Source organism: Primulina eburnea, chromosome 6 (genome assembly GCF_022965805.1).
Source record: "Primulina eburnea isolate SZY01 chromosome 6, ASM2296580v1, whole genome shotgun sequence".
In the NCBI taxonomy this organism is placed as follows: Eukaryota; Viridiplantae; Streptophyta; class Magnoliopsida; order Lamiales; family Gesneriaceae; genus Primulina; species Primulina eburnea.
In genome coordinates this window covers 4,712,717-4,727,775 of record NC_133106.1, presented here as the reverse complement: position 1 = coordinate 4,727,775, position 15,059 = coordinate 4,712,717, and the positions used below count along the sequence as shown (strand labels likewise).

The 15,059-nt window shown below is 38.1% G+C and overlaps 1 protein-coding gene and 1 non-coding gene across 2 annotated transcripts; one reads left to right on the top strand and one right to left on the bottom strand.

The window, feature by feature from the left end:
• Positions 1-413: 413 nt before the first annotated feature.
• Positions 414-520, top strand: LOC140835593 (small nucleolar RNA R71). The gene has a single exon (XR_012118916.1). It is a non-coding gene; the product is annotated as a small nucleolar RNA R71 (small nucleolar RNA).
• Positions 521-4,922: 4,402 nt separating this feature from the next.
• Positions 4,923-6,870, bottom strand: LOC140835283 (uncharacterized). The gene is made up of 5 exons (XM_073200772.1): positions 6,715-6,870; positions 6,279-6,513; positions 5,976-6,185; positions 5,371-5,858; positions 4,923-5,267 (listed from the first exon to the last, which is right to left on the bottom strand). The coding sequence occupies exons 1-5, from the start codon at positions 6,868-6,870 to the stop codon at positions 4,923-4,925; spliced, it is 1,434 nt and encodes a 477-aa protein (XP_073056873.1).
• Between the last annotated feature and the right edge of the window lie 8,189 nt (positions 6,871-15,059).

Sequence of the window (15,059 nt, the reverse complement as noted above, 5' to 3'; positions counted from 1 at the left end):
GGTCATTTCTAGGACGGTTCTGGAATCCCACTTGTTTCACCGGTGCTCCCTCAGGCACATAAAATGGATTGCCATCTTGGCAATCCTGCACGTCATTCTCACCCCCACACTTATCACAGAAAATTTCTTGCAGACGCATAGCCGACCCACTCATGCTCATCCCATCAATCTTTCTACTCAAAGCCTCTAACTGTGCTGAAACCGCAGACAAATCATTAACTTGATGAACTCCAGCACCTCGTCTCTGCCTATCAGACTGAGGATGATAGCTACTCGCAGCCATCTCCTCCAATAACTCATATCCTTCCTCAGCCGTCTTTCTCAGTAAGTTACCACATGCAGCAGCATCTATCATAGTACGGTTAGGAGTAATCAGACCATAGTAGAAAGTTTGAACAACTAACCCAAGCGGTAGCTCATGGTGTGGACATCTCCTCAACAAGTCCTTGTAGCGCTCCCATGCCTCGTAAAGTGACTCGTTCTCATATTGAGCAAACGTAGTAATGTCGGCTCTAAGCTTCAAAGTCTTCGACGGAGGAAAGTACTTGATCAGGAATGCCTTTGCCATATCCTCCCATGTAGTGATAGACCCTACAGGCAAACAGTTTAACCACGACTTAGCTTTATCTTTCAGTGAAAATGGAAATAAGCGCAAACGAACAGCATCATCAGACACGCCATTAAACTTAAAAGTATCAGAAATTTCAAGAAAGTCAGCTATATGAGAATTAGGGTCGTCAAGTGCACTTCCCCCAAATTGAACAGTGTTCTGAATCATCTGGATGATAGCTGGCTTGATCTCAAACTGATTAGCTCGGATGACTGGTCTTACGATGCTTGGACGTGCTCCATCAAGAGACGGCTGTGCATAATCCAACATTGGAATGCGACGTGGTATCTCAACTTGTCTATTTTCACGCTTTTCCTCTCCACGTTCTTGCTCGTGTCTTTCCATCTGTTCTTTGAGTCTTTGTTGTTGTCTTCGACGTCTAGCTCTGCGTTCCATCTCGGGGTCAAAAGGCTCAAGCTTAAATTCGAGTGATCTTCGCATGCACCGCAAGAGAGATCTGCAACACAATGAGAGTATCAAATAACAATAAAATAAATAATACTAAAGAATTTAAACGAGAAATAAAAATTGTGAATCAACAGTCCCCGGCAACGGCGCCAAAAACTTGATCGAGCAAAACTTGCACAGTGAATAGTCCCAAAATTTGTTGTATAATTAAAAGCTCGATTTAAATATCGCAAGTGCACGATAGTCAAGTTATAATAAACGTAAGTGAATACGAGTATCGTTCCACAAGGACTGCGTTACAATATCTTTATTTCCAAGTAAATTTCTTTAGCAACGATAGATTGAGTTGGTGATTAAACTAAAGTGAATTTAATAACTAAAATAATTAAAGTGCAAGAAAAAGCAATCAAGAAATCAATGATTAAATTGGATTAAAATCAAATGAGAAACGAATTTGTTGGGAATTATCAGTTCACCTACCGCTCGTGTTCAAATAATTATACTCGACTTTTACTCGTGCATTCGACGGAATTCCCTAGACTAATTAATATACTCTGTCGAGCTATATTAATACTAATCATAAACATGCAGTAATCAAGTATCCTCAATTATTTAACAGTTCACGATTGCATTACGTTCTATGGAATCCACTAGCTTTCATCCGGGTGAATTATCACTATCGACACGTATCCAATTCCGTATATCTACTAAAATTGTAAATCCGTGGTCTATACTATTCGATCCTATTGTCAATTATTCTATCGAAATCATCAACAATATGAAATAATCAAAGGAAGTTAGCTAGACTTCAATTGAAATAAGAAAGCACAAAAGCATAAACAAATCACTCATAGAAACGTCGAGCAATAATGTTGAACAACGAGTACGGGGTAGGATCCCCTCAAATCCCAACAAATCTAGAGTTTAGCCACTAAAATTCATAATAAAAACCAACAACAATCTAAGAAATAAAAACCGAATAATGAAAATACTAAAGATGACGACGGATGACGGCCACCACGCGTGGAAATCTCGAGGTCTTTGAAATCTCCTTTGCTCGTCGCCTTTTCTCCAAGAAAATCTGATGAAAGTGATGAAAAATCGCCCAAAACGCCGCCTCTCTCGTGTATTAGGTCTATGGTGTAGAATAGAGTCCAAAAAAAAGGAAACATATCTTTTCAAATCTCGCAGCTCGCTAGGGCGATTACTTTGGACCGCTGGGGCGAGTGGTTCTCGAATTAAAATCATCGGCTATGTCCATGGTCTCGCTGGGGCGGTCACTTTGGACCGCCCTAGCGAGAGGTTCACGCAGAAACTCCTCGGCTAGACCAACATTCTCGCTGGGGCGGTCACTTTTGACCGCCCTAGCGAGACACTCGCGCAACAACTGCTCGACCAAATTAAAATGCTCGCTGGGGCGGTCACTTTTGACCGCCCTAGCGAGATCTCTTCGCTGCTTTGCCAAATAAAATCCCACTTTTCGGTCCAATTCCTACAAAACAACCACAAATATACACGAGATCAGCCATATGCTAAATAATGATAGAAAAATGCTAAATTAAACTAAAACAAACTAATGTGATGCATGAATGCGACTCGAAAACAACACTAAAAACACGTAAAAACGAGTCCTATCAACCATCAACTCAGTGCAACTCACAATTTATTAAAATACAATTTCACATTCATAGATCACAAAGGACTTTATCGGTGATTAATTTGCTCAAAAGATATTCAACAAACATGTAAACCAAAGAGGAAATCACACATTGAGATGCCCGCATGCAAGTGACTAAAATTTAACTTGATGACAATGTTTTTCAGGTATCCATAGGCTTGACTTGAGCAGCTTTTCTCCACTAGTATATTGGGTAAATGTGACAAGGTTAATAGGCCTTGTAAGCTTGTAACGCTAGGCTACGGCTCATGGCTACAATAAAGGAATGGAATTCAAAATTTGAGAGAAGTAATCATTTTCATATCATTTCATTCACCATCTCTTTATTGTTTTCCTCTCAATCATATCACTCATGTTCTACATTTTTTTTCTTTTTCTTTTTCACCACTTGTTTGATTCTTTTCATTGTTTTTCATTCTCTTTTCTTCGCCAACTCCTTTTTGCACACTTCAACTTTTCTTTTTCTTTTCAAGGAGTATTCGAATCATTACAACACCGATGAATTTATTTCTCTCAAAATCAGGTAGGAAAATAAGTGTATAAGCTTCATTTGGTAGTTGTTGTGGGATTGTAGAATAGATACAAGTAGGGGCTATTGTGTGTCATTGACACACACCACTTGATTTTTAGCAAGCTCAAAATGGGTCACTAGTGATGTTTCATGTTCATTTGGTAGGCTCGAAGGCTCAACGGTTCCAAAGATCGCCTAAATCATTCCTATGTCACATATTATCCGTATTTCGCCTCGAAAAGTGCTCAACCAAGTTCTAGATTACCGTCAATCCATTAATCATCTCATATAAACTAATCACATGCATTTGTTCAAAAATGATAAACGAGGTAAGTACAAAAGGAATTTTAAACAGCTCAATTTCTTCGAAGCTCAGCGGGCTACAATTGACAGTAACAAAGAACACAGTCCCAAAGATGTTGTGAAGAAATGCCTAGATCGTTTCTATGTCTGCAAAAGTGTCAATCAATGTCATGCAAGATTACCAAGATTCAGATCTCCATCGTCTATTTGGCATCAAAGGCATACAACTTGTCTCTAAGCAACAATAGTATCAACGAACACGACAGTGCAAAAAAATTTGTGACTCTCAAGGCATTATGAACACATATATATTTAAGGACCGCAATTCAATTTTCATCATCGGCCACACACTTTACTTATCCATGACTTTTCCTAACAAAACTAGCATGCAGAATTGATCTTAAAGCTAAAGAAACAAATCAAAACTTAACTACTGAGCAAAAATAAAACAAAAACTAACAAGCAGAAAATTTACCCCTCCCAAACTTAAGATATGCATTGTCCTCAATGTATAGAAATAAAGAATATGACAACACATACCTCGCGCCCGAGTGTCAGAACTCGGGGCTCGAGTCATCATCCATGGTCCTTTCATCATCATCATCATCCATTTTCTGCGGTGGTGAAAGATCTGGGGGGGGTGGTGGCCAGGCTGGAGTTTGTGGTTGAGTCATTTTGGAGAGGAATTGTGATTGTGGTAGAGTTTGAGTTTGAAGTGGGTTGTGTGAGGGCGGCGGCGGCTCTGCCAAGAGATTGAGATGAAGTAGGGTTTGAGTGATTTGTGATGAGAGAAAACAAAAGCGGGTTTTATATTGGTGGTGTATCGCGATGCGCGCGGTCGCGCGACAATCCGCGCTGGGGCGCGGAGTCTTCTGTGAGTCGGTAGTAATTGAGGACGCGCGGTCGCGCGAGAAGTCGCGCTACCGCGCGCCAGCTACTGTAAATCGGCAACTATGGAAGGCGCGCGATCGCGCGACATTCAGTGTTGTGGCGCGCGAGATACTGTATTCGATGTAATAATTGAGGCGCGCGATGGTGCGAGAAGTCGCGCTATCGCGCGTGACATACTGTAAGTCCTCCATAAATGATGCGTGCGATCGCGCGAGACATGGCGCTGGGGCGCGCGAGCTTCTGTAAAACCGAGTGTGGACCTGAGCGCGCTGCCACGCGAGATGTCGCGCTAGGGCGCGCATTCGTTTGTTTTTAGCCCTTTTTTTTTTGTTAAATAAAATACCTGCAAAAAAAAATAACAAAATGCAAATTAATACTTGAATCGAGAAATTTAAAATTAATAGACTAAGGAATCGAAATAAAATAAAATAACTAAAACAAATGCAAAAATAAATAAATGTGGGTTGCCTCCCACACAGCGCTTGGTTTAACGTCATCAGCCCGACTGTCACCAATCCTGTTCATGGTGGGTCATATGATTTCTGGGATGCCCTTACTGCTACCATTTGACCTTCAACTTCCATGGTCATCTTTCCTCGTTTCACGTCGATGATGGCTCCAACAGCAGCCAATAAAGGTCGTCCTAGAATGACGTGAACGTCCTGACTATTCTCCATATCGAGTACCAAGAATTCTGCTAGAACTTTCAATTTGTCAATCTTCAGTTCAACATCTTCCACAATACCCAATGGTACTTTCACCGCTTTATCTGCCAGCTGCACGCTTAACTCGGTGGATCTCATCTTGCTCAATCCAAGTTTCTCGTAGAGAGAACTTGGCATTATATTTATACTTGATAGCCTTTTCTACTAAATGTCCTCCTATTTCACATGGTACAATAAATTCACCGGGATCGAGCAACTTTTGAGGAAGATTTCTTCGTGTTCCTTCAGTAACTTCACCTTCCACCTGATCTACAAACTCATTATTAGTGTGTAGGTCCTTGAGATCTTCAAGACCTTTTTTCTTTCGAAATTCAGCTTGTAATTGAAAAAATCGCTGGGGGTAGGGAAGTAAAGAAATATCTATGCATTTGTTTAAATCATACCTCTCAGACTTCTTACCTCGGGCTCCTTTGGTTGGACTTAGTTTTTCATCCTGAACAGGTGTGAGTTCAACCCTCTTCTCTTCTCTGCCTACCACGCAAGTCTCTTCATGATGTATAAAAATGGCATTCACCTCTCTCAGATTTGGGCCGGCAGTCTTCTGAACTGCGCCTGACGGTTGAGACGTGAGTTGCTTCGTTATCTGCCCCACTTGCGATTCAAGGATTTTCAAAGTAGCACCAATACTCGCCATATGTGTTTCAAGGTTGTCAAGTCTAGACTCAGTTCTAGACATCCTCTTACCAGATTCAACAATAAATGTCCCCACTAGATCCTCAAATGATGGCTTCCCTTCCCCATTTGATGTATTGAACCCCGGTGGAGGGTTCAACACATTCTTATTGTTTGCATAAGAAATATTTTCATGGTTTCTCAACCCAGGATGATAAGTATTAGGGGGAGGGTTACCTCGATATCCGCCAAAGCCTCCAAAGTTCTTGTTATTGATGTATTGCACTTCTTCAGGAGTGTGTGACTCTTCAACGACAACTGATGGTCCCTCAAAGTTTGATGTACTCGCTTTGTTCATAGTCGCTATCTGTGTAGTCAATGCTGATACTTGCGCAGTCAGTGATGTGATAGGATCCACAGCATAAACTCCGGCAGTCCTCTGTACTCCTGACCTCTCAGACGGTCATTGGTAGCTATTAATAGTCATCTGCTCAAGCAAGTCGTAGGCTTGAGCAGGAGTTTTGGCAAAGATCGTGCCACCTGCCGCTGCATCCACTGTTGTCCGTGTCTGACCGTTCAACCCGTTATAGAAAAGCTCGATCTGCACCCAGTCTTCAAACCCATGATTCGGGCACCTCCGCAACAACTCTTTGTACCTTTCCCATGCCTCATACAACTGCTCGAAGTCAGTCTGTCTAAAAGTGCTGATCTCAATCTTCAATTGTGCAGACTTCGCTGGAGGAAAATATTTAGAAAGGAATTTCGTTGCCAACTCCTGCCATGTCGTGATACTTCCCAAGGGAAGCGATTGGAGCCATCCTCTAGCTTGATCCCTGAGAGAAAAAGGAAACAAGCGCAGTCGAATAGTATCATCAGAAACACCATTTATTTTTACCGTGTCCGTAATCTCCAAGAATGTTCTGAGATGTAGATGAGGATCTGCAGTAGTGGCTCCCCCAAACTGGTTCTGTTGAACCATGTTTATCAATGCGGGCTTAAGCTCGAAATTGTTGGCGTTGATGGTTCCTCGAGCAATGCCAGAATAGTGCGTGTTGATCACTGGTCGGAAGTGATCTCTGATTGGTATAGCCTCAGGCGGCATCTGCCGGTCGTTTTCTCTGTTATCAGCCATCGCTTTGATTTCTTCCCTTCTCGCTTTTCTTAATCTTCTTGCAGTTCGTTCGATCTCCGGATCAAAAATAAGCGAGTCGGGGTTTTGCAATCTTAGCATGCACTGTCAAGCAGAAAAAATGAAAAGCTCAATCAATTTAAAATAAAATAAAAATAAAAGCTCTAAATTAAAATCTAGACTAATTGGTAACAATACTGATATAAATTCAAATTTGACACTCCCCGGCAACGGCGCCAAAAACTTGTTGCGCGTTTTCCTACCGCAAGTGTACGGTGTCAAGTTTTAGTACTGGTTAGAGTACAGATATCGATCCCACGAGGAGTGTGCGTAAAATTGTATATCAATTCTTGTAAATAAAATAGTCTCAACTTTATTTAGAGAGATTGAATAAACGGTTGGTTTGTTTGAAAGAATTAATTGAAAGCAATGAATAAATTAAATCACCGGATTGAGAGATAATAATGAGAGAAGGTATCTAGAGAAATGATTTCACAAAGTTTCCACGATAATTATTCACAGTTTAATTTATATTCCTGAATTCCAATCGATTAATGGCCAAGAACACTTAGATTGTTTTATTCCCCCTTTCCCAAGTGACGAATAAAGTGTATCTATCAACTTCGATTCAATTATTCCTAATTAGAATCTACGTTTCATAGATAAATGCAAACAATGTTCTTACTAAGCCTCGCTAAAGTTATACGCCTTCCGAACGCTATAAACATTTAACGATGTGTCTCTAATGATCTATAATCCTAGTCCCTCTCCCGAGTTATAAGATTAATCAAACAACAACAATTTATGGCCAGTAAATTGCAGTGCAGTAAACGCAGAGAACACAATTAAACGAAAGCGGAATTCAATCAAACAAATAACGGTTTCAAATCATCATATCAACAGAGTTACGTCATTCTCTAGAATGGGAATTTAGTTCATCACGAAATCTAAATAAACACAATGCATGTTTGAAGATTCAGACATTGAGTTACACGAAAATATAAAAACGAAAGATAAAATACAAATCCGAAGTGTCGTCTCTGTGTCCAGATCCGTCGTTTTTCGTATCTACGATCGATCTTCGCGTTCCGGATCTTCGTCTCTTGATTTCTCCAGCCCTCCGAGGTGTTTTCTCTACCAAAACGGCTGCCCCCATGACCTAATTCGCGCGGCCTTTTATAAAAAATCTGGATCGCGGTGCGCGCTATAGCGCGAGCACTGGCGCTGGGGCGCGTTGTGTGCTGCCGAGTGTGAAGTTGAGTGGGCGCGCGGTCGCGCGTGATGTCGCGCGATGGCGCGAGGTGTTCTGCAAGTGGTGTGATGGGGAGTCCGCGCGATGGCGCGAGATGTCGCGCGGTGGCGCGATGTGTTCTGTTTGGTGCCTTGCATGTCAGTACGCGCGATCGCGCGGGATGTCGCGCTGGGGCGCGAGAGCCACTGTCCGAGGTTATGGCAATTCATTGTTTTCTTGGTTCACTTGGCTTCGTGATCGCTATTTTCACCATTCCTGAAATGACAACAAAAAACAAACCAAAAAACGCATAATCCTGTTCGAAACACGCATAATTCATAATGGATTCTAATGTAAATTAAGTGCAAAAATTGCACTTATCATGAGCTATTCGAAGCTCGATTCGATAAAAGCTCGTTTGAGCTCGTTTAATGAGGCTCGTTAAGATAAAGAAACCAAACTCAAGTTTTACAGTATTCGACTCGTTAGCTCGTGAACATGTTCGTTGGTAAGTTCATGAGTAATCTTTTAGATGAAAAAATAATAGTTTTGATATTTGATTTATTGATTTTGCATATTATTTATGAAATATATAGAAAAATCTATTAAATTTATTTATTATAATAAATTTACAAATTTTAATAAGAATAATATATTTTTCTTTAAATATATAATTTACTTTTTAATTAATTTAATGAAAAATTAAATGTATAATTCATACTTATTAAGTTTGTTTAAGCTCGATAAAGGCTTGAATAAGCTCGTGAGTCATGCATATATTCGTTATAAAGCTCGAGCTTGGCTCGATTATAAACGAACCAAGCTCAAACATTCAAGAGTTCGGCTCGGCTCGACTCGATTACATCCCTACTCGCGCCCGAGCGCGCCCTGTTGCGAGAATATTTGGTAACACGATTTTTCATATCTTTTTGATTTTGTAAGAATATATGGACGAAAATTGGTCATTGTAGAACACATTAATTTTATTTTAATCCTATTGATTGAGTTTTTTCTCTCAACTTTTCCAAGCTTGACTTTGTATACACCTTTGTGTGTTTCTCAAATCAAACTCATCAAAGTTTAATACTTTGTGGCGTTTGTCGATTGTTCTTCACTCGGATTGTCAAAGACGAGTTCTTTCAAGATTTGCTTGAATTTCTGTTGTTTATCTCGTTAATATTGTTGCTAAATTCTTCGTAATTTATAGGTGAATATTACAACCTTACTTGTGTCAAATAGATCGGGACAACACAATCGTTTTTTTATTTCATCGAATCGAGGGCGTAACTCCGTTTTGAGCGCGTTTGCTTTTCGTGGTTTGAAGAATCGCGTCACTTACCAGCCTTCCAATGATTCCCTTCTATCTCTGAGTATCACAATGGTTGCAGTATGCTATTTATTTCTTGGTGTATAGATTTCTAAAATTGTGGTTATGTTTAGGTATAAGGATCGGTTTCTTGCTTCTTTACCGCCTTATCATAGGGCTAGTACTGACTTCACTCCCAAATTTTTACCGCTGATGCATTCTACCTAAGCTCCACCAAGCATAAGGTGAACGGAAGCGTCTTTGAATCTCATCATACTTACATTCACCTTCTACTGCTCACGTGAGAATGTGATTTTATGTCGATTTTAGTGATTGATATGCTAATTGCTTAGATCTAGGTAGACAAATCTAGCTAGGTTAATCGCACTTGCTGGAACATCGGAACCTGTATTTTCTAGTGTAAAAATGATCTTCTTGATGATGTATTAGAATCTATACAGTTGAGAAATCAAACAGCTCTCACTTGCCCTATATAATGTACTATTTAATTTTGTGGGACAGAATTTCAGATAGTAACTACTCAATGATTGGCATATGCTTTGATATATTTGGAACAAGGGAAGAGAGATCTATAGAAAATTAAGGGAATAAAAGTAACATCTATTTTTTCTTACATTCCCTTGGATTTTTATGTTATCAAACTTAAACCATATTAGTTGTTTATGTACCATGTACTTTCAGCATTTTTCACGCCGTTATGAGCGTTCACACAACTTAAAAATGAGGCTTACACTCTACATATAGAACAGTGTAATTATAATCATGCTCAGTAACAGTTCAAATGATCAATAATTTCTCTGTCTCTGTGGCTGTGTATTGCAGAGCTTCTAGGTGCATTATCTGAGGACCTGATTGAGGATGGTGGTCACTTTTCTTCTGAGATTGAGTTAATCATCAGCAGCCAATCTTAACCTGATTTCATCTGCTTTTACTCTGCAAACACGGCGCTATAAAAATTCTTCAATGTTGGTGTTTCTTGTTTAGTGTTGTGGTTCAAGAAAAATGTTCAAGACACTGAATTTGTGGATGATTCTTGTTTGATATTTGTGTTTTTTTTTATCCAACAGCAGCAAAGTTAATCATTTTAACCTTTACTTTAAGTTGGATCTTGCAGCCAACAAAGAGAGGAAACTACCAGAGAAGCGCGATTACAAGGAGTCATCAGGGGAAATCTTCTGTACTTCAGTCTAACAACTGCCAAGGCCAATGGTAAAGAAACCCGACCTGTATCACCCGCCAAGAAATTTCATACATGATCTTATACTCATTGTCACATGTCATATCTGTTACTAACAAACCAAAATCTTTGAACTCGATTCTTTACTTATACAAGTGTTATTACAGAGAAGCAAACCGAAGTTTTTTCATTGAAGTGGCCAGCACCCAAGTGAATAGTGATCTTAATTCTTGTTATCTATGGTTTCTTGCAAATTGAGTGGTCAATATGATGATGCTTTTTGTAAAGAACTGAAGAATACAAACGTAGCTCAATGAGCTAAAAGAAATCTGATATCAGTTATTTAACTAACCGTTGTACAAAGATTATATACAATACGTGAAAGTGACTAAGAAACATGCTTCCAAAGACTACAAAATAAAATCGTGTTTGTGTACAATTAACTCTCCCCCTTCAAGCTTGGTGTGGATGTGAACAGCAAGCTTGAACCAAACAAAAAACATTGATCTGCGAAAAACATTTATCTATGCAACAAGCTTGAATTGGTATGACTCCCCCTTCAAGGTTGATGCAGATCATAGACACCTAAAAGCCCAAGTAAGTACGCATGTTGAGTCTTCCTCAAACTCTTCATAAAAATATTGCCAAGTGGTTGATGTGTAGGAATGTATTGAGCGCGTATAAGGCCTTCTTTGATCTTCTCATGAACCAAATGACAATCAATCTCTATATGTTTGGTCCGCTCATGATATACTGGATTTTTACCAATGTGGATGGCAGGCATATTATCACAAAACAATGTTGTAGGACCACGAATCTGAACACCCATGTCACGCAAAAGACCAACAATCCAGATGATTTCACAAGTGGTGGTTGCCATGGCATGGTATTTTGCTTCCGAATATGAACGTGAAACAGTGCTATGTTTCTTGGATTTCCAAGATAGAAGGGACGCCCCTAGTTTAATACAATATCCAGTAACAGAACGACGGGTCATGGGGCAAGCAGCCCAATCCGAATCACTGTATGCAGTAAGAGAAAAGAGGTAGAAGGCCTTAACATGATACCTTGGCTTGGTTTATTTTAAAGTACCTAACAACTCGTATGGCAGCCTCCAGGTGAGGCTTCTTCGGAGCATACGTGAATTGGCTTAGAGATTGGATTGCATAACAAATGTCAGGTCGAGTTATGGTTAGGTATATCAACCGACCAACCAAGCGTTGATATCCATTTGGGTTAATCGGTAAAACATCGTTAGAAACATTCCTGCGATCTTGTTGCATACTAGAATCAAGCTCATGGCTAGTGAACTTCCCGTTCTGCTCCATAGGTGTATCAAACAGCCTAGCCTCTGCCATACACGTGTCAGCGATAAGTTCCAAAGCATACTTCTGTTGATTAAGGTAAATGCCCTCTTTGGAACGTGCCACTTCAATGCCTAAGAAATATTTGAGATTCACAAGGTCTTTAAGTTGCAACTTGGAATGAAAGGACATTTTCAGGTTCTGGATTGCTTTCACACTCCATGTGATGACAATGTCATCAACATATACCACAAACAAAGTAATTGAAGCATCATCATGTTTAAAGAAGATGGGATGATCGTGTTGAGATTGACAGTAACCACATTCAATCATTACATTTGAAAACTTCACGTTCCAGATGTTCATTTCTGGGCGTGAGAGAGGTGCGTTAGTTGTCCCACATCGATTAGATAAAATTCTTGAGAGTTGCATATATGGACTTTGACAATCCTCTCCTTTTGAGCTAGTTTTTGGGGTTGAGTTAGCCTCAAGTTCTAATCTTAACACTTTTAATTGCGTAAAATTTAACCAGTAATTGTATAATTCAAATCTTTTAATTTCTCCTTCCACAGCTATTTATATTCGTACAGATAAACTTCAATCATTTCAGAAAGAATGTTTGTCTGGTGTAACTAAATGTTGTTGGTTATTAGCTGTTTTCTGCCATTAAAATTAGTTTCTTTCACTCATAATTCTTTTTTTTTGACAAGACTCATAATTCTAACTGATCGATAGTTAACAACTTCACGTTCCCATTAAATATTAATCATATGGGTCCCAACTCATTCATTAGATGGTCAGGACTAACAATCAATCAAGGATAGCGGACCTCACCCATTGCATCCATGCAGGATATATAGAGATATTATTGGATGTACATTTGGCTAATCACGTTGTTTGTCCCGGAATTGATAGGATTATATATGATTATTGTGGACCTTCAGTCATGCACTTTTCTTTGTCATCTTTCATTTTTCTGAGATTTCATCTTCCACTGGATCAGTTAGTTTCACATCTAAATCCTCGTCCAACTCAACAATGACTTCTATATTTTGGTCGAAAGGAGTTCTTTGGCACTCGAATACAGCTTGAATCAGATTTTGAATCACTTGTTTTAATGAAAATGATAATAGTTGGCGAAAAATAAACAGGGGATGTACATGGGATACATAACCAACATCAGTTTGCATGGCCTGCCTGGAGTCGCAGAGTCCAGAGGTCGAGCTAAGTTACAGTCTACTCCATTGCAGATCAATTATTTTGGTATGATTATTTTGTCATATCATTTCCAAGAAGATTCTTGAATTGAAATATTTAATGAGTTTTCCTTAGATTTTTATTGCATTTATTATATATATTCTTGCAATTGGTCTGGCCTTGCAAGGTGTCATCGTCATCTTCTGAATTTCTGTTCAGATATAATTGATATTTGGATTTATAGGCCGTAGCTGTATTGATTTTCGAGCATTTATGAGGTACAGAGGTATCCATTTCTTTCTTGACCCACATTTGTTTTCTTGGCCTTTATCAACTTAGAATTTCTTTTCAAATAGAGAAATAGCGAAAAAACCCATTTAATAATTCGAATTAACGTTTCTGATAAATTGGTTATTGTCATCATCAATAAAAAGACCGGACTGTCCAAGTAATCTTAGTTCAGGGTCCTATTTTTGTGAGTTATTTAGGTACATAGTATAATGGTTTCCAAAAAAAGTAAATTTTTGCTGAATTTTAAAAAGTTAACAGGGTCGTTTGGGAGCATCTTCTTTCTCCTGAGTATCATAATATGATTTCATGGAATCTAAGGTTCTGACAGAACGTAGTAAATGGTGAACTTTGTTTACTCGCTCGTTAGAGAAAATGAATGGTTGGCTCGAAGAGGGAAGAGATGTCTTCAATCTTACTTGTTGGATAGTAGCTTTACGGTCTCTATTCTAGTTGAGTAAGGAAGTCCTCATGGCAACTAGTTTGTGAATGCTTAAATCTCTCTTTTTTTGTTTTTTTTACAAGTGATATTCAAAATTGATTTTTAAAAACATTACAAAAATATAAAGATATTCAAACTATCGATAGATTTTCAATGACTATATGGAATTCTATTAAGTGCAAGAATTCACTTTCATTTCTATTAAAAATAGTATCTATAAAAAAATTGAATATTTTTCATTAAAAAATTTACTTAAAAATGAATTTATTATTTATTAGCATTGAAAAATTGTTGTTACATATGATTAATTAACAAAATATGTTGAATTAACTTGAATAATTGAAGTTTAATTGCAATAAACTTAATATTGACTTATTATTGTTTTTGTAAATCAAATCGATATGTAAAAATAAATTTTATTGATGGATAAAAATATTTTAAATAAATAGAAGTTCTGGACACTTGATTGCTAGTCCAAAGAAAAAGGTTTTTTTTTAAAAAAAAATAATTTAATTTTAAAAAAGTTTTTCAAAAATAATTTTTAAAAAAAATATTTGCAAAACTAATGTAATCCGCGCTTATGGAGCGCGGACGCTGCTCTCGTGGAGCAGTGTCCGCGCTTCGTAAGCACGGATGATGGTCTATGTAAGCAACATATTATTTTAGCGACGGAATTTATAACAAAACCGTCGCTAATTTCCGACGGTTTTATAAAACTGTCGCTGTAATTGAATCAGCGACAATTTATTAATTGTCACTCCTTTAGCGACGGTTGTTTAACCGTCGCTAAATGCGCATAAAACCGTCGCTAAACGTGCATAATTTTATAAGAGATTTTGCGCGCTGCGAAAAATCATTTTTGTTGTAGTGAAGACAGAGAAAAAACAGACAAAAAATTCATCAATAAATAATGGTGTTCATCGGTCGGTTCGGTTTTGAATTTTGTAATTCGGATATAAATATGAAAATCGAAGTTTATTAGGTTCGATTTCGGATTATATATATCAAAACCGAAAAAACCGAAATTTCATTAAATTAATAAATTTTTTATATTTTTATTTATATTATATAATTTGATATGATATTTAGTGAATAAAAAACTATTTTGAACAATTTTTAGTTGACTGTTGTTTTCTTAATTAATTTAGACCTTATCTTTAAAGCTTTTACTAAGAAATATGTAGAAAGTTAACATATTATATTTTACAATATATTTATATTATTAA